Consider the following 17,452-nt stretch of genomic DNA (forward strand, 5'->3'; position numbering starts at 1 on the left):
CACATACAGATCAGCATAGTGGTGAGTCATTCACCCTGTAAAAGTCAGTGTAAGGGACTATGAGAGTCAGTGTAACTAACAGGAGTTATCTCTCCCTCCCCAGTCAGGGACTATGAGAGTCAGTGTAACTAACAGGAGTTATCTCTCCCTCCCCAGCCAGGGACTATGAGAGTCAGTGTAACTAACAGGAGTTCTCTCCCTCCCCAGCCAGGGACTATGAGAGTCAGTGTATCTCTCCCTCCCAGCCAGGGACTAAGTTATCTCTCCTCCCAGCCAGGGACTATGAGAGTCAGTGTAACTCTTATCTCCCTCCCCAGCCAGGGACTATGAGAGTCAGTGTAACTAACAGGAGTTATCTCTCCCTCCCAGCCAGGGACTATGAGAGTCAGTGTAACTAACAGGAGTTATCTCTCCCTCCCCAGCCAGGGACTATGAGAGTCAGTGTAACTAACAGGAGTTATCTCTCCCTCCCCAGCCAGGGACTATGAGAGTCAGTGTAACTAACAGGAGTTATCTCTCCCTCCCAGCCAGGGACTATGAGAGTCAGTGTAACTAACAGGAGTTATCTCTCCCTCCCCAGCCAGGGACTATGAGAGTCAGTGTAACTAACAGGAGTTATCTCTCCAGTGTAACTAACAGGAGTTATCTCCCCTCCCCAGCCAGGGACTATGAGAGTCAGTGTAACTAACAGGGACTATGGGACTATGAGTCAGTGTAACTAACAGGAGTTATCTCTCCCTCCCCAGCCAGGGACTATGAAAGTCAGTGTAACTAACAGGAGTTATCTCTCCCTCCCCAGCCAGGGACTATGAGAGTCAGTGTAACTAACAGGAGTTATCTCTCCCTCCCAGCCAGGGACTATGAGAGTCAGTGTAACTAACAGGAGTTATCTCTCCCTCCCCAGCCAGGGACTATGAGAGTCAGTGTAACTAACAGGAGTTATCTCTCCCTCCCCAGCCAGGGACTATGAGAGTCAGTGTAACTAACAGGAGTTATCTCTCCCTCCCCAGCCAGGGACTATGAGAGTCAGTGTAACTAACAGGAGTTATCTCTCCCTCCCCAGCCAGGGACTATGAGAGTCAGTGTAACTAACAGGAGTTATCTCTCCTCCCCCCCAGCCAGGGACTATGAGAGTCAGTGTAACTAACAGGAGTTATCTCTCCCTCCCCAGCCAGGGACTATGATAGTCAGTATAACTAACAGGAGTTATCTCTCCCTCCCCAGCCAGGGACTATGAGAGTCAGTGTAACTAACAGGAGTTATCAGTGTAACTCCCTCCCCCAGCCAGGGACTATGAGAGTCAGTGTAACTAACAGGAGTTCTCTCCCTCCCCAGCCAGGGACTATGAGAGTCAGTGTAACTAACAGGAGTTATCTCTCCCTCCCCAGCCAGGGACTATGAGAGTCAGTGTAACTAACAGGAGTTATCTCTCCCTCCCAGCCAGGGACTATGAGAGTCAGTGTAACTAACAGGAGTTATCTCTCCCTCCCAGCCAGGGACTATGAGAGTCAGTGTAACTAACAGGAGTTCTCTCCCTCCCCAGCCAGGGACTATGAGAGTCAGTGTAACTAACAGGAGTTATCTCTCCCTCCCCAGCCAGGGACTATGAGAGTCAGTGTAACAGGAGTTATCTCTCCTCCCAGCCAGGGACTATGAGAGTCAGTGTATCAGGAGTTATCTCCCTCCCCAGCCAGGGACTATGAGAGTCAGTGTAACTAACAGGAGTTATCTCTCCCTCCCCAGCCAGGGACTATGAGAGTCAGTGTAACTAACAGGAGTTATCTCTCCCTCCCAGCCAGGGACTATGAGAGTCAGTGTAACTAACAGGAGTTATCTCTCCCTCCCCAGCCAGGGACTATGAGAGTCAGTGTAACTAACAGGAGTTATCTCTCCCTCCCAGCCAGGGACTATGAGAGTCAGTGTAACTAACAGGAGTTATCTCTCCCTCCCCAGCCAGGGACTATGAGAGTCAGTGTAACTAACAGGAGTTATCTCTCCCTCCCAGCCAGGGACTATGAGAGTCAGTGTAACTAACAGGAGTTATCTCTCCCTCCCCAGCCAGGGACTATGAGAGTCAGTGTAACTAACAGGAGTTATCTCTCCCTCCCCAGCCAGGGACTATGAGAGTCAGTGTAACTAACAGGAGTTATCTCTCCCTCCCCAGCCAGGGACTATGAGAGTCAGTGTAACTAACAGGAGTTATCTCTCCCTCCCCAGCCAGGGACTATGAGAGTCAGTGTAACTAACAGGAGTTATCTCTCCCCCCCCAGCCAGGGACTATGAGAGTCAGTGTAACTAACAGGAGTTATCTCTCCCTCCCAGCCAGGGACTATGAGTCAGTGTAACTAACAGGAGTTCTCTCCCTCCCCAGCCAGGGACTATGAGAGTCAGTGTAACTAACAGGAGTTATCTCTCCCTCCCAGGGACTATGAGCCAGGGACTATGAGAGTCAGTGTAACTAACAGGAGTTATCTCTCCCTCCCCAGCCAGGGACTATGAGAGTCAGTGTAACTAACAGGAGTTATCTCTCCCTCCCCAGCCAGGGACTATGAGAGTCAGTGTAACTAACAGGAGTTATCTCTCCCTCCCAGCCAGGGACCAGTGTAACTAACAGGAGTTATCTCTCCTCCCAGCCAGGGACTATGAGAGTCAGTGTAACTAACAGGAGTTATCTCTCCCTCCCCAGCCAGGGACTATGAGAGTCAGTGTAACTAACAGGAGTTATCTCTCCCTCCCAGCCAGGGACTATGAGAGTCAGTGTAACTAACAGGAGTTATCTCTCCCTCCCCAGCCAGGGACTATGATAGTCAGTGTAACTAACAGGAGTTATCTCTCCCTCCCCAGCCAGGGACTATGAGAGTCAGTGTAACTAACAGGAGTTATCTCTCCCTCCCAGCCAGGGACTATGAGAGTCAGTGTAACTAACAGGAGTTATCTCTCCCTCCCCAGCCAGGGACTATGAGAGTCAGTGTAACTAACAGGAGTTATCTCTCCCTCCCCAGCCAGGGACTATGAGAGTCAGTGTAACTAACAGGAGTTATCTCTCCCTCCCAGCCAGGGACTATGAGAGTCAGTGTAACTAGTGTAACTAACAGGAGTTATCTCTCCCTCCCAGCCAGGGACTATTCATGTAACTAACAGGAGTTATCTCTCCCTCCCAGCCAGGGACTATGAGAGTCAGTGTAACTAACAGGAGTTATCTCTCCCTCCCAGCCAGGGACTATGAGAGTCAGTGTAACTAACAGGAGTTATCTCTCCCTCCCAGCCAGGGACTATGAGATCCAGAGAGACAGGATAGAGCTGGGACGCTGCATCGGTGAGGGACAGTTTGGAGACGTCCACCAGGGAGTCTACAACAGCCCGGTAAATAGTACTGTAACAAAGAAATAGCACTGCAACTGTCTGGCTAAATGCAGCCTTCGCAGCTCCCCTCTCACCCTCAGTCCTCACGTGTTCCTTTCAATTCCAACCCTGTTACTGTCTAGCTAAACACATCTTGCCTCTTATTTATGGTCTGAAATGTCATGATATTATCCACTACCAGTAATGCACACAAACAAATCCAATATTTTCTCTAATTTCTCTTCCAGGAGAATCCCACTCTAAATGTGGCCATTAAAACATGCAAGAACTGCACGTCGGACAGCGTGCGCGAGAAGTTCCTTCAGGAAGCACGTGAGTATGCTGAGATGTAGTGCTGTGTCGCTGTCATGGGCCTGATGAAGACTGCAGCTGCTGCTGATTGCCATGTACACACACACACATGCTGCCTGATTGTACTCTCAGGTTTCTTTGCTCGCTGGGTTTACACGGTTCACAGACTGTTGAGGGAGTGTGTTAGACCTATCCCAGGGAGCGTTTTCTCTTTCCACTTGATTTAACCTGTTCTGTGAAATCCTCACACCCTTTTGTGATGTATGTGTTCCTCAGTGACCATGCGTCAGTTCGACCACCCCCACATAGTGAAGCTGATTGGTGTGATCACAGAAAACCCAGTGTGGATCATCATGGAGCTGTGCACGATGGGAGAGGTGAGGTGACCAAGAGTATATTTGGATCAGTACTTACAGTAGTTGTTGTTGGACTTCTTGTCATTCTTGTAATAAATGAACACAGAACACATTTGGGAACAGGGCCAAAGTTTCACTATCATTCCTGCTGTCATCCCTCTATCTCTGTCAAAACAAAGAGGATATCTTGTATCTTATCGATGTTTTAATCTCTTCCAGTTGAGGTCATTTTTACAAGTAAGGAAGTACAACCTGGACCTATCAACGTTGATCCTGTTCTCCCACCAGCTCAGCACAGCTTTGGCCTACCTGGAGAGCAAACGCTTTGTCCATAGGTAAGACCACCACCACCCACTTTAACAGCTATTTAGCTTTACAGAGGCAATATAATATTATGTTTTTCACACTTTCTAATATATTTTTTGGTGCTACGCTGTCAAAATCCCCATGTTTTCCAGGATTGCTACTCATGTTGTATGTGTGCATCTCCTCAGGGACATTGCTGCCAGGAACGTGCTAGTGTCTTCCACAGACTGTGTGATGCTGGGAGACTTTGGGCTCTCACGCTACATGGAAGACTCCTCCTACTACAAAGGTACAAACCACAGAGAGAGATAGAGGACGCTAGTGCCCAAAAGCCTGTTTTAGCATGGGCAGCGCCATAATGGGACAGATACAATGATGCCATGTCTATGGTACAAACATACGGGCTTCCAGGCTGATGTTTTACCACCATCTGCTGGTTGTGAAAGCTATTGCAGGCTATCAAAATGTTGAACTCCAGGGAAAAGTTTCCCCCCTTAGTATAAATCTAGGATTAGCTTCCCTTCCACCAATCCTAACTTTAACCATTAGTGTGGGAAATACAAAACTGATCAGCACCTTGGGGAAACTTCACCCTACTAAAATGTTGACAGTCTATTGCTAACTGGGTTTTCAGCTTCCAAAGGGAAACTGCCAATCAAATGGATGGCTCCAGAGTCCATCAACTTCAGACGCTTTACCTCAGCCAGCGATGTGTGGATGTTTGGTGAGTTTAGCAGCTACAAATAATGCTCATCTAGCGATCAATACGCGTGTGTACGCATGCGTGTGTGTATGTACGCGCGTCTGTGTGTGTGTGTACGCGCGTGTGTGTGTGTGTGTGTGTACGCGCGTCTGTGTGTGTGTGTGTGTACGCGCGTCTGTGTGTGTGTGTGTGTACGCGCGTCTGTGTGTGTGTGTGTGTGTACGCGCGTCTGTGTGTGTGTGTGTGTGTGTGTGTGTGTGTGTGTGTGTGTGTGTGTGTGTGTGTGTGTGTGTGTGTGTGTGTGTGTGTGTGCGCGTCTGTGTGTGTGTACGCGCGTCTGTGTGTGTGTACGCGCGTCTGTGTGTGTACGCGCGTCTGTGTGTGTGTGTGTGTACGCGTCTGTGTGTGTGTGTGTGTACGCGCGTCTGTGTGTGTACGCGTCTGTGTGTGTGTGTACGCGCGTCTGTGTGTGTGTGTGTGTACGCGCGTCTGTGTGTGTGTGTACGCGCGTCTGTGTGTGTGTGTACGCGCGTCTGTGTGTGTGTGTGTACGCGCGTCTGTGTGTGTGTACGCGCGTCTGTGTGTGTGCGCGCGTCTGTGTGTGTGTGCGCGCGTCTGTGTGTGTGTACGCGCGTCTGTGTGTGTGTGTGTGTGTGTACGCGCGTCTGTGTGTGTACGCGCGTCTGTGTGTGTGTGCGCGTGTGTGTGTGTGTACGCGCGTCTGTGTGTGTGTACGCGCGTCTGTGTGTGTGTACGCGCGTCTGTGTGTGTGTACGCGCGTCTGTGTGTGTGTACGCGCGTCTGTGTGTGTGTGTACGCGCGTCTGTGTGTGTGTGTACGCGCGTCTGTGTGTGTGTACGCGCGTCTGTGTGTGTGTACGCGCGTCTGTCTGTGTGTGTGTGTGTGTGTGTGTGTACGCGCGTCTGTGTGTGTGTGTGTGTGTGCGCGCGTCTGTGTGTGTGTACGCGCGTCTGTGTGTGTGTACGCGCGTCTGTGTGTGTGTACGCGCGTCTGTGTGTGTGTGTGTGTGTGTGTGTGTGTGTGTGTGTGCGCGTCTGTGTGTGTGTGTGTGTGTGTGTGTGTGTGTGTGTGTACGCGTCTGTGTGTGTGCTTGCATGCGTGTTTGTGTCTGTCTGTGGTGTTATATCTATAGCACCTCCCCTCCAGGTGTGTGTATGTGGGAGATCCTCATGTACGGTATCAAGCCCTTCCAGGGGGTAAAGAACAATGATGTCATCGGGCGGATAGAGAACGGAGAGCGTCTGGCCATGCCCCACAACTGTCCCCCCACCCTGTACAGCCTGATGACCAAGTGCTGGGCCTACGACCCCAGCAAGAGACCCCGCTTCACAGAGCTCAAAACCCAGCTCAGGTCAGTACCCCTGAGGGGAGAATTTCAGGTCATGCCAGTGTTCTTTTACACACGTTTTCCCTCCTTTATAACTCTGGAACAATGATATTCAACATTGCTACTCAAGAGGTCACTGTTTCATGTATTAAAGTATATGACACTTCAGTAAAGTTTGGAAACAGTGTGGTCTCCGCTACTTAAGTTGTAGCCACATAAGAGGCAACAGGTTGATGCCATATATTCCCAATAGAGACTAGCAATTATCAGCACTCAATGTACTTCAATGGTCTATCATGTCAGTCAAATCCATGGCAGCTGGATAAAGTGGGATGTATGTAGTATTTATTTTAGTTTAACTGAAGCAAGGCCACAGACGAGGGTGTGTGTGGGTAAATGACTGTGGGTAGTCCTCGACTGCGTCCCGGATGGCACCCTATTCCTTATATAGCACACTACTTTAAACCATTTGCCTTAGTATATAAAAATGTGTCGTCGATAAAGCCCTATGGATATGAGCCACTCTCCTGTTAACTTTAGACTCACTGAACTGTGACTCGTGTCCCTACTAGATAATAGTTCCCATTGGACCCACAGTTCCCATAGCCCTATCCTATGTTGAGCAGTGGGTATGTTTTGGGAGAGTACTGTGTATAGTAGGTATGTGGTTGGTTGTCTGTAGAGATAGGAGATACCAAGTCAGTAGCACAACAGAATGCATTCAACCGAAATGTGTCTTCCACATTTAACCCAACCCCTCTGGATCAGAGAGGTGCAAGGGGCTGTCTTAATCCACAGCGCCCGGGGAGCAGTTGTTGGGGTTAAAGTGCCTTTTCTCAAAGGCAGAACGGCAGATTTTTCCACCTTGCTGGCTCGGGGATTCGATACCAGAAGCCTTTCAGTTACTGGCCCAACGCTCTTAAACCGCTAGGCTACCTGTATCCAAAGTCTTTGCTGTGTTTGGGTGATAGTTACCCTGTCACTGGATTCATTTAACTGTACGAAGATATTTCTGACACATGTGGGTGTGCTTGCTGGGTTCCTGTGTACGTGCGTCTGTGTGTGCCATCATGAGCGAGACTCTTCGTGTTCCATTTTGAGCTCTTGGGTACAGTGTGAACAGCCCATTATCTCTCGTCTAACCCATAGTAACACAACCTTAGATCCAGAATGCAACGGGAGAGAAAGGAAACACAGGGCAGCAGAGATTCCAGTGAGCACCCGTCAAGGCTCCTGGGATATCCACTTTGTCTGTTGCTGTCTTTGACCAATTAAGGTCCAAAGAGTAAAAGGTACACCAAGTTTTACTACCACTGTGAAGGCATTCGTAGTGTGTCTTAAGAACAGCGCTTCCTTACAATCTCCTCTCCTCTCGCCAAACCCTGGGTCGCATTCATTATTTACCAAACGGAAGACAACTGAGTGAAACAGGGACAGACTACCTGAACTGGTCCAATAAGAAACACTGTTTTTGTTACGTTGCGAAACGTTTTGCTACGTTGTTCCCTAATGAATACGACCCTGATATTTAGTTCCGCAGCATCATTCTTCCCAGTCAATCCAATCCAGTGAAGGCTGGCTGATAAGCTGTCTGGCTGAGTGCCAACCACAACAGGCTGCCCAGGGCAGAGGGAGGAAGGAGGGGGAAGCTAAGGGAGGTGGATGGGGTGAGCTGGAGCTAGCTGTCTCTGATAAAGTGAGTTTAGTAAAACAGTGCAGGACTTACCAGGCTGCTGCTAGACTCTCACACACCTCCACTGCAGGCTGGGGATGTGACCAGGGAGCTGGTGGTTCATCTGTTCTGGTGTGATAAGATGGGCTCTGGGGATATAAACTCTGGGGGACGATATAAACTCTGGGGGATGAGCGTTTTCCTGTAAGGTAAATTGGATGTAGGGTCGAATGATGGATGATCGGATGATGTCATTAATAGATTGATGGATGGATTTGGGTTTGCCTAACAAACAAAAGAAATCACATCTGCAATGCTACAGTAAATGAGATGATTTTGTTAAAATGTTCAGTCTTTTTTATGAATTTATGTTAGGTGTGCTAAGCTGTTGTGTGTGTGTTCCCTGCAGTACTATCCTAGAGGAGGAGAAGGCCCAGCAGGAGGAGAGACTAAGGATGGAGATGAGACGTCAGGTCACTGTGTCCTGGGATTCAGGGGGCTCTGACGAGGCCCCCCCTAAAGTAAGAACACTCCACAACTCTCACCCCCCTAAAGTAAGAACCTTACCTAACCCTAATCCCCCTTAAGTAAGAGACCTCCCTAACCCTAACCTCCCCTAAAGTAAGAACACTCCACAACCCTACCTTCCCTAACCCTAACCTCCCCTAAAGTAAGAACCCTCCCCTCCCCAACCCTAATCCCCCCTAAAGTAAGAGTCTCCCTATCCCTAACCTCCCCTAAAGTAAGACCCCCCCAACCCTAACCCTCCCTAAAGTAAGAGACCTCCCTAACACTAACCTCCACCAAAGTAAGAACCCTCTCTAATCCTAACAGCCCCCTAAAGTAAGAGACCTCCCTAACCCTGACTCCCACTAAAGTAAGAACCCTCCTTAACCCTAAAGTAAGAGACCTCTCTAACCCTAACCTCCCCTAAAGTAAGAACCCTCCCTAACCCTACCCCCCTAAAGTAAGAGACCTCTCTAACCCTTACCTCCCCTAAAGTAAGAGACCTCTCTAATCCTAACACCCCCCTAAAGTAAGAGACCTCTCTAACCCTAACTCCCACTAAAGTAAGATCCCTCCCTAACCCTACCCTCCCTAAAGTAAGATACCTCTCTAACCCTACCCTCCCAAAGTAAAAGACCTCTCTAACCCTAACCCCCCCTAAAGTAAGAGATCTTTCTAACCCTTAAAACTCTAAAGTAAGAAATCTCTCTAACCCTTATCCCCCCTAAAGTAAGAGACCTCTCTAACCCTACCCCCCTAAAGTAAGAGATCTCTCTAACCCTACCTCCCCTAAAGTAAGAGGCCTCTCTAACCCTACCTCCACTAAAGTAAGAGGCCTCTCTAACCCTACCTCCCCTAAAGTAAGAGGCCTCTCTAACCCTACCTCCCCTAAAGTAAGAACCCTCCCTAACCCTACCCCCCCTAAAGTAAAAGACCTCCCTCAAGTAAGAGACCTCTCTAACCCTTACCCCCCCCCCTAAAGTAAGAGACCTCTCTAACCCTTACCCCCTAAAGTAAGAGACCTCTAACCCTACCCCCCAAAGTAAGAGATCTCTCTAACCCTAAATCCCCCAAAGTAAGAGACCTCTCTAACCCTACCCCCCAAAGTAAGAGACCTCTCTAACCCTTACCCCCCTAAAGTAAGAGACCTCTCTAACCCTAACCCCCCAAGTAAGAGGCCTCTCTAACCCTACCTCCCTAAAGTAAGAGACCTCTCTAACCCTTACCTCCCCTAAAGTAAGAGACCTCTCTAACCCTACCCCCTAAAGTAAGAGACCTCTCTAACCCTACCCCCCTAAAGTAAGAGACCTCTCTAACCCTACCCCCCTAAAGTAAGAGATCTCTCTAACCCTTACCCCCTAAAGTAAGAGACCTCTCTAACCCTACCCCCCTAAAGTAAGAGATCTCTCTAACCCTAAACCCCCCAAAAGTAAGAGACCTCTCTAACCCTACCCCCCAAAGTAAGAGACCTCTCTAACCCTTACCTCCCCTAAAGTAAGAGACCTCTCTAACCCTACCTCCCCTAAAGTAAGAGACCTCTCTAACCCTACCTCTCCTAAAGTAAGAGACCTCTCTAACCCTACCTCTCCTAAAGTAAGAGACCTCTCTAACCCTACCTCTCCTAAAGTAAGAGACCTCTCTAACCCTACCTCCCCTAAAGTAAGAGACCTCTCTAACCCTACCTCCCCTAAAGTAAGAGATCTCTCTAACCCTTACCCCTCTAAAGACATCTCTCTAACCCTTACCCCCCCTAAAGTAAGATACCTCCCTAACCCTTACCCCCCCTAAAGTAAGAGACCTCTCTAACCCTACCCCCCCCCCCTAAAGTAAGAGATCTCTCTAACCCTAAATCCCCCCCAAAGTAAGAGACCTCTCTAACCCAACCTCTCCTAAAGTAAGAGTTCTCTCTAACCCTACCTCCCCCCCCTAAAGTAAGAGATCTCTCTAACCCTAAACCCCCCAAAGTAAGAGACCTCTCTAACCCTACCTCCCCTAAAGTAAGAGACCTCTCTAACCCTACCTCCCCTAAAGTAAGAGACCTCTCTAACCCTACCCCTGCCATTAGGGGTATAATTTGACATTTCTGAGATGTTTACCGTAGATATCTTTAGGCACATATAGATTAACTTACTCTCATTTGAAGAACTAGTGCTCCATGTCTGATAGATGGGGATCACACACTGCAGGAGGTCTAAATGTCCAATGTGTTCTGTGTGATCTCTGTCCCCCTCCCTGTGCAGCCTAGCAGACCTGGTTACCCCAGCCCTCGGTCTAGTGAAGGATTCTACCCCAGCCCTCAGCACGCTGGGCAGCTCAACCATTACCAGGTACTGTATTGTACTACTGCTCTAGACTACTGTACTACTATACTATACTACTGTACTATACTAACACTTTTACCACAGTTACTGTGTATTACCCATAGAATTAGAATGGGGACGCCTAGTTTCCAAGTCTGTTTTATTCATTGTATTTCTATGGTATGGTAATACCATTATCATTAGGTCTCTGAACCATCCCATTTGTATTGATAATCAGGTACTGGCAATACTGGTTTCGTAAATGTGGTTTGTTTCTTACTTGCCAGTGGATTGATGTGTAAAGACAGAGAAGGTGCTCAACTCTATGCTTTTGGGGGAAAGGGTGCTTGAAGCCAAAAGTGAATTGATGGAGATGTGCCCGGCTTCCCCCTTTCTGAATGCAATAATATCTTCCCAAACTAAGTTATTTTGCAGCAGTTCAGCTGCCCATAAAACATAGCTGACAGCAGGCATTTCCTGTAGCGCTTTTTCAAACTGCTGGCATTGTTGACTTAAGGCAGATTCCATCTGCTGAAAAATCAACTCTCTCAAATTCTGTTGTTATGGCTTCGAGGTCAACTCATTCTCTCCACTCTGTATTGCCTTAAAAGGCGTTTTGAGTACCAGTTTATATATTTATCTTTATGATCAAGTCAGTTATTATTAAGATGTTTATCAGCCAGTGCTAATGGTGACATGTCACATTCAGGCTCATTCTTTTAGTCCCAGAGGTCTTTATGTCTGGGGGTCAATATAATGATTTATTGCATTATACTGCCAGCGAAGTGTTTCCCTGTACCCTGAAAGGCTAACTGGGGCCCAATGCTATATGATGAACAGCCTTGCCTCACAGACAAGGCTTTGGTATCACACTCCTCTCTCCAAACAAAATGGGCTTTTCACCTGTTGTCTGTCCTACCATATCCAGGTTGGGTACCCTGGCCCCCACGGCATGCCCGCTATGCCCAGTGGCGGGTACCCTCCTCAGGCCGGTGTCCTGGACCCCCATGAGACCTGGAACCACCACCGGCCAGGGGATGTCCCCATGTGGTCCCCCAACATGGAGGTGAGAGAGAGAGCTCCACATAAATATACATGTAGACTCTTTTTACTATGTGCTTCTGCCAGTTGTATAATGTAATCTCTGAATTTCATTAGCAATTGTCTGAGCTTGGTACATCTGTAGCAATCACAGACGAGGCTAAATACTAATGCAATATCCTCTCTCTCTCCCTCCCTTCTCTCTCTCTCTCTCTCTCTCCCCCTCCCTCCCTCTCCCCCTCCCTCCCTCCTCTCTCTCAGGATGGAGGTGTGTTGGACTTGCGTGGTTTGGGCCAGGTGCTGCCCCCCCACCTGATGGAGGAGAGGCTGATGATGCAGCAGCAGCAGATGGAGGAGGACCAGCGCTGGTTGGAGCAGGAGGAGTGCTTCCTGGTAACAGACCATTATTCACCCACTACTCTCACACACACCATCCTGAGAGAGAGAAGGGAGAGAGGGAGAGCAGGAGGAGTGCTTCCTGGTAACAGACCATTATTCACCCACTACTCTCACACACACACCATCCTGAGAGAGAGAAGGGAGAGAGGGAGAGCAGGAGGAGTGCTTCCTGGTAACAGACCATTATTCACCCACTACTCTCACACACACACCATCCTGAGAGAGAGAAGGGAGAGAGGGAGAGCAGGAGGAGTGCTTCCTGGTAACAGACCATTATTCACCCACTACTCTCACACACACCATCCTGAGAGAGAGAAGGGAGAGAGGGAGAGCAGGAGGAGTGCTTCCTGGTAACAGACCATTATTCACCCACTACTCTCACACACACACCATCCTGAGAGAGAGAAGGGAGAGAGGGAGAGCAGGAGGAGTGCTTCCTGGTAACAGACCATTATTCACCCACTACTCTCACACACACACCATCCTGAGAGAGAGAAGGGAGAGAGGGAGAGCAGGAGGAGTGCTTCCTGGTAACAGACCATTATTCACCCACTACTCTCACACACACACCATCCTGAGAGAGAGAAGGGAGAGAGGGAGAGCAGGAGGAGTGCTTCCTGGTAACAGACCATTATTCACCCACTACTCTCATACACACACCATCCTGAGAGAGAGAAGGAGAGAGGGAGAGCAGGAGGAGTGCTTCCTGGTAACAGACCATTATTCACCCACTACTCTCACACACACACCATCCTGAGAGAGAGAAGGGAGAGAGGGAGAGCAGGAGGAGTGCTTCCTGGTAACAGACCATTATTCACCCACTACTCTCACACACACACCATCCTGAGAGAGAGAAGGGAGAGAGGGAGAGCAGGAGGAGTGCTTCCTGGTAACAGACCATTATTCACCCACTACTCTCATACACACACCATCCTGAGAGAGAGAAGGAGAGAGGGAGAGCAGGAGGAGTGCTTCCTGGTAACAGACCATTATTCACCCACTACTCTCATACACACACCATCCTGAGAGAGAGAAGGAGAGAGGGAGAGCAGGAGGAGTGCTTCCTGGTAACAGACCATTATTCACCCACTACTCTCATACACACACCATCCTGAGAGAGAGAAGGAGAGAGGGAGAGCAGGAGGAGTGCTTCCTGGTAACAGAACATTATTCACCCACTACTCTCATACACACACCATCCTGAGAGAGAGAAGGAGAGAGGGAGAGCAGGAGGACTGCTTCCTGGTAACAGACCATTATTCACCCACTACTCTCATACACACACCATCCTGAGAGAGAGAAGGAGAGAGGGAGAGCAGGAGGAGTGCTTCCTGGTAACAGAACATTATTCACCCACTACTCTCATACACACACCATCCTGAGAGAGAGAAGGAGAGAGGGAGAGCAGGAGGACTGCTTCCTGGTAACAGACCATTATTCACCCACTACTCTCATACACACACCATCCTGAGAGAGAGAAGGAGAGAGGGAGAGCAGGAGGAGTGCTTCCTGGTAACAGAACATTATTCACCCACTACTCTCATACACACACCATCCTGAGAGAGAGAAGGAGAGAGGGAGAGCAGGAGGACTGCTTCCTGGTAACAGACCATTATTCACCCACTACTCTCATACACACACCATCCTGAGAGAGAGAAGGGAGAGAGGGAGAGCAGGAGGAGTGCTTCCTGGTAACAGAACATTATTCACCCACTACTCTCACACACACACCATCCTGAGAGAGAGAAGGGAGAGAGGGAGAGCAGGAGGAGTGCTTCCTGGTAACAGAACATTATTCACCCACTACTCTCACACACACACCATCCTGAGAGAGAAGGGAGAGAGGGAGAGCAGGAGGAGTGCTTCCTGGTAACAGACATTATTCACCCACTACTCTCACACACACACCATCCTGAGAGAGAGTGCTTCCTGGTAACAGAACATTATTCACCCACTACTCTCACACACACACCATCCTGAGAGAGAGAAGGGAGAGAGGGAGAGCAGGAGGAGTGCTTCCTGGTAACAGAACATTATTCACCCACTACTCTCACACACACACCATCCTGAGAGAGAAGGGAGAGAGGGAGAGCAGGAGGAGTGCTTCCTGGTAACAGACCATTATTCACCCACTACTCTCACACACACACCATCCTGAGAGAGGGAGAGCAGGAGGAATTTATGTTTCTACGATCTGAAGAGATTCAGATCATTGTTATTTTCATTCAGTGAAATAAGGCAGGAAGACATACCTGTGACCACAGACTCACCTCCTGAGGGAAATGCATGGATCAGCCAGCAGCATTCTAGAACACTCTCTCCCTCTCCCCTCTCCCCTCTCTCTGTCTCTCTCTCTCTCTTCCTCTCTCTTCCTCTCTATCTGTCTCTCTCTCTCTACCTCTCCCCTCTCTCTGTCTCTCTTCCTCTCTCTCTCTCTTCCTCTCTATTTGTCTCTCTCTCTCTCCCTATCTTCCTCTCTCTCTCTCTTCCCCTCTATCTCTCTCTCTCTCTCTCTCTCTCTCTCTCTCTCTCTCTCTCTCTCTCTCTCTACCTCTCTCTCTACCTCTCTCTCTACCCCTCTGTCTCTGTCTCTGTCTCTGCCTCTCTCTCTCTCTCTCTCTACCCCTCTCTCTCTCTCTCTCTCTCTCTCTCTCTACCTCTCTCTCTCTACCCCTCTGTCTCTGTCTCTGCCTCTCTCTCTCTCTCTGTCTCTGTCTCTGTCTCTGTCCCTGTCTCTCTGTCTCTGTCTCTCTGTCTCTCTCGCTCTCTCTCTCTGTGTGTGTGTGTGTGTGTGTAGAGCTAGACTTACTAGAGGGAATATGTGCTGGTTAAAGATGACAGCATTGCTGCCCTACCTGCTGCTTACTTCATATGTAATATATTTTTACTCTTCAATCATATGATCCATGTCTACATTGTTTGAGAAATACATTTTTAAAAAGCCAGTCGTAGAAAACACATGTTGATAAAGGATCAAATTTGTGGCCATTGGAAATGTTTGTGTTGTCACATCTAACAAGACAATTGCAGAGGACTTGAAATAGTTTTAAAGGGTAACGGTAATGGTATTTGAGCAGCCAGCCACAGTGATGAGAGACAGTCCCTACACACCCTTTGATGATCCCTCTCAGAAGGCTTTCCTGTGGAAAATCTGGCGGTCTGCATCTGTTTCTCCACAGCCCTGGCCAGCCAGATATTGTGGAAGATGGGTGGAAAGCTCAGACAGTGGTGGGTTCAGGCTGTTTCTCAGTCATAAAGATCATTTTGGCAGATCTGGCAAACGAACGGCACTGAGAGTCTTCCTTAGTATTTCCTTAGTGAAAGTTAAAAGGCTACACTGTCTATCTGTATGTATGAAGAGGGGGAAGAGAGGGAGGGAGGGAGGGGGGAAGAGAGGGAGGGAGGGAGGGAGGAGAGAGAGAGGGAGGAAGGGGAGAGAGCGAGAGAGACGGAGGGAGAGAGAGAGGGAGGGAGGGAGGGAGAGAGAGGGGAGGGAGGGAGGGAGGGAGGGGAGAGAGACGGAGGGAGAGAGGAGAGAGAGAGGGAGGGAGGGAGGGGAGAGAGGGAGAGAGGAGTCAGTGTGAGCCACAGAGCAAGAAGAGTCTGCTGTGGGATCAGTCTCTGCATGAATCTGTCAGGCACGTTTAAGCCTTCCTCCCCCAGCAGCAACAACAGAAAACTCTGGTTGTTTCTTGTCTCACTCTGCCGATGGGACCACCGCTCTCCGCACAGCCACACTTCCACAGGCACCGCGCTCAGAGGATGCACCTTTTCAAGTACTGCTTTGGAAAACCGGTACAGATCATGGCTGGGAAGGGGTGGTGGTCATCTTGGTGGCTTTCTGTGTGGATATTTTTTACTACTGGTACTTGGCTACCTAGAAGGTTGTTTAGACAAGATGCTGCTGAAACGCTGAGGATTTCTTCTATGCAAATAGTTTTGTCACTGGACTACAGTGTTTGTGTTTCTGGGTATCTGTGTGGTCTGTCAGGGTGGCAAACATCTTGTTTAGCTTGTAACTGGATGGATGATTGGTTGATTTGGTTTTGTTCGTTGGTAGCAGGCACCGGTCTTTGAGGTAGTCAAAGAAGAATGAGTGTAAGCACAGCAAGATAACAGCAGATCAGTTTCTTACGGAACTGTGAGTTCTATTCTCTCATGGAACAAAACATGACAGAGAATTCAGCAGTAATTGCATCTTGTTATTTTGTAAGAAACAGAAACGCTAGTATTCTATTTCAAGACTACTGTAACGATGGTTTCACTGGTAAATCTAGTTGTTTAAATCTTTGAGGTTGTGGTTCTAAAAGGTGGTCAGCTGTAGCTAGCTAGTTCTCTGACCCTCTGTTCTGTGTTCTCGTCAGAAGCCAGAATCCAGGAACTCGCGGGGCAGCATTGACCGGGAGGACTGCAGTCTCCAGGGGCCGGTGAGTTTCCCTTGGCCCACCTCTTGCTTGAGTTCATACCCCTAGAGGGATGGACCAGGACGCACCCTGTCACACACACTGTCGCACACACAAACACACAGGAAATATTGTTTTTCAATAAACCAATGTATTTATTACATTTCTCCATTTGAATTATAATAGGAAATAGATTTTATCTGAATTTTATAGCGTAGACCTTAGTAGTGCACTGTATGTCGTGGCTTGTGGGACACAGTGCTTTATCTGAACCATACCAGTCCCCCTAGGCTGAAGTGTATTGGGACTAGGGAGGTTGGGAACGAAACTGTGGCTACAGCCAGGCGTTTCTCATGCCATCCACACTCTCGCTCTGCTGCTGGATAATCTTTAAAAACAGGCGTCAGCTGTAGAGCCCCCACAAACCAACCAGACCCATTTACACAGTAATTACAGAAGTCTACTGGGCTGACTGGGACTCTTCTCTAAGAAGAGGAAGCATTGGAATGTGAGGAGGAGAAGAAAACACCAGAGTTTTTTCAAATAGAGCGAGAGAAGAAGAGGGTTTCGGGGAGGAGCTGGAGAAATGTAGCTGGGTGAAACATGGCTGTACTTGGCTGTGTGCCTCGGAAGGTCTGAGATATGTAATGCTGCTACCCACAGAGTACCCACAATAACACACAGACTGGGCCATGGGAAGCCCTAATCCTGAGTGCTGTTGGAAAAGCACGTTCAGCCAGCCAGAAAAGTGCCAATGTGCCTT

General features: G+C 48.8%; 1 protein-coding gene across 16 annotated transcripts in view; it reads left to right on the top strand.

Moving 5' to 3' along the window:
- Positions 1-17,452, top strand: part of LOC118397982 (focal adhesion kinase 1) — a 187,769-nt gene that overhangs the window by 160,916 nt on the left and 9,401 nt on the right. For 15 of the 16 annotated variants that reach the window (XM_052470051.1, XM_035792877.2, XM_052470044.1 and 12 more), the window contains 12 exons: positions 3,266-3,363; positions 3,591-3,675; positions 3,931-4,031; positions 4,230-4,345; positions 4,505-4,605; positions 4,951-5,040; positions 6,187-6,391; positions 8,449-8,560; positions 10,787-10,873; positions 11,775-11,912; positions 12,149-12,280; positions 16,651-16,713. In XM_052470051.1, the coding sequence (XP_052326011.1) occupies positions 3,266-3,363; positions 3,591-3,675; positions 3,931-4,031; positions 4,230-4,345; positions 4,505-4,605; positions 4,951-5,040; positions 6,187-6,391; positions 8,449-8,560; positions 10,787-10,873; positions 11,775-11,912; positions 12,149-12,280; positions 16,651-16,713 (1,328 nt within the window). The remainder of the gene's footprint in view (positions 1-3,265; positions 3,364-3,590; positions 3,676-3,930; positions 4,032-4,229; positions 4,346-4,504; positions 4,606-4,950; positions 5,041-6,186; positions 6,392-8,448; positions 8,561-10,786; positions 10,874-11,774; positions 11,913-12,148; positions 12,281-16,650; positions 16,714-17,452) is intronic. The other variant, XM_052470042.1, reaches the window with a different exon arrangement.

The sequence above is a fragment of the Oncorhynchus keta genome, chromosome 19 (assembly GCF_023373465.1).
Source record: "Oncorhynchus keta strain PuntledgeMale-10-30-2019 chromosome 19, Oket_V2, whole genome shotgun sequence".
NCBI classification, from domain to species: domain Eukaryota; kingdom Metazoa; phylum Chordata; class Actinopteri; order Salmoniformes; family Salmonidae; genus Oncorhynchus; species Oncorhynchus keta.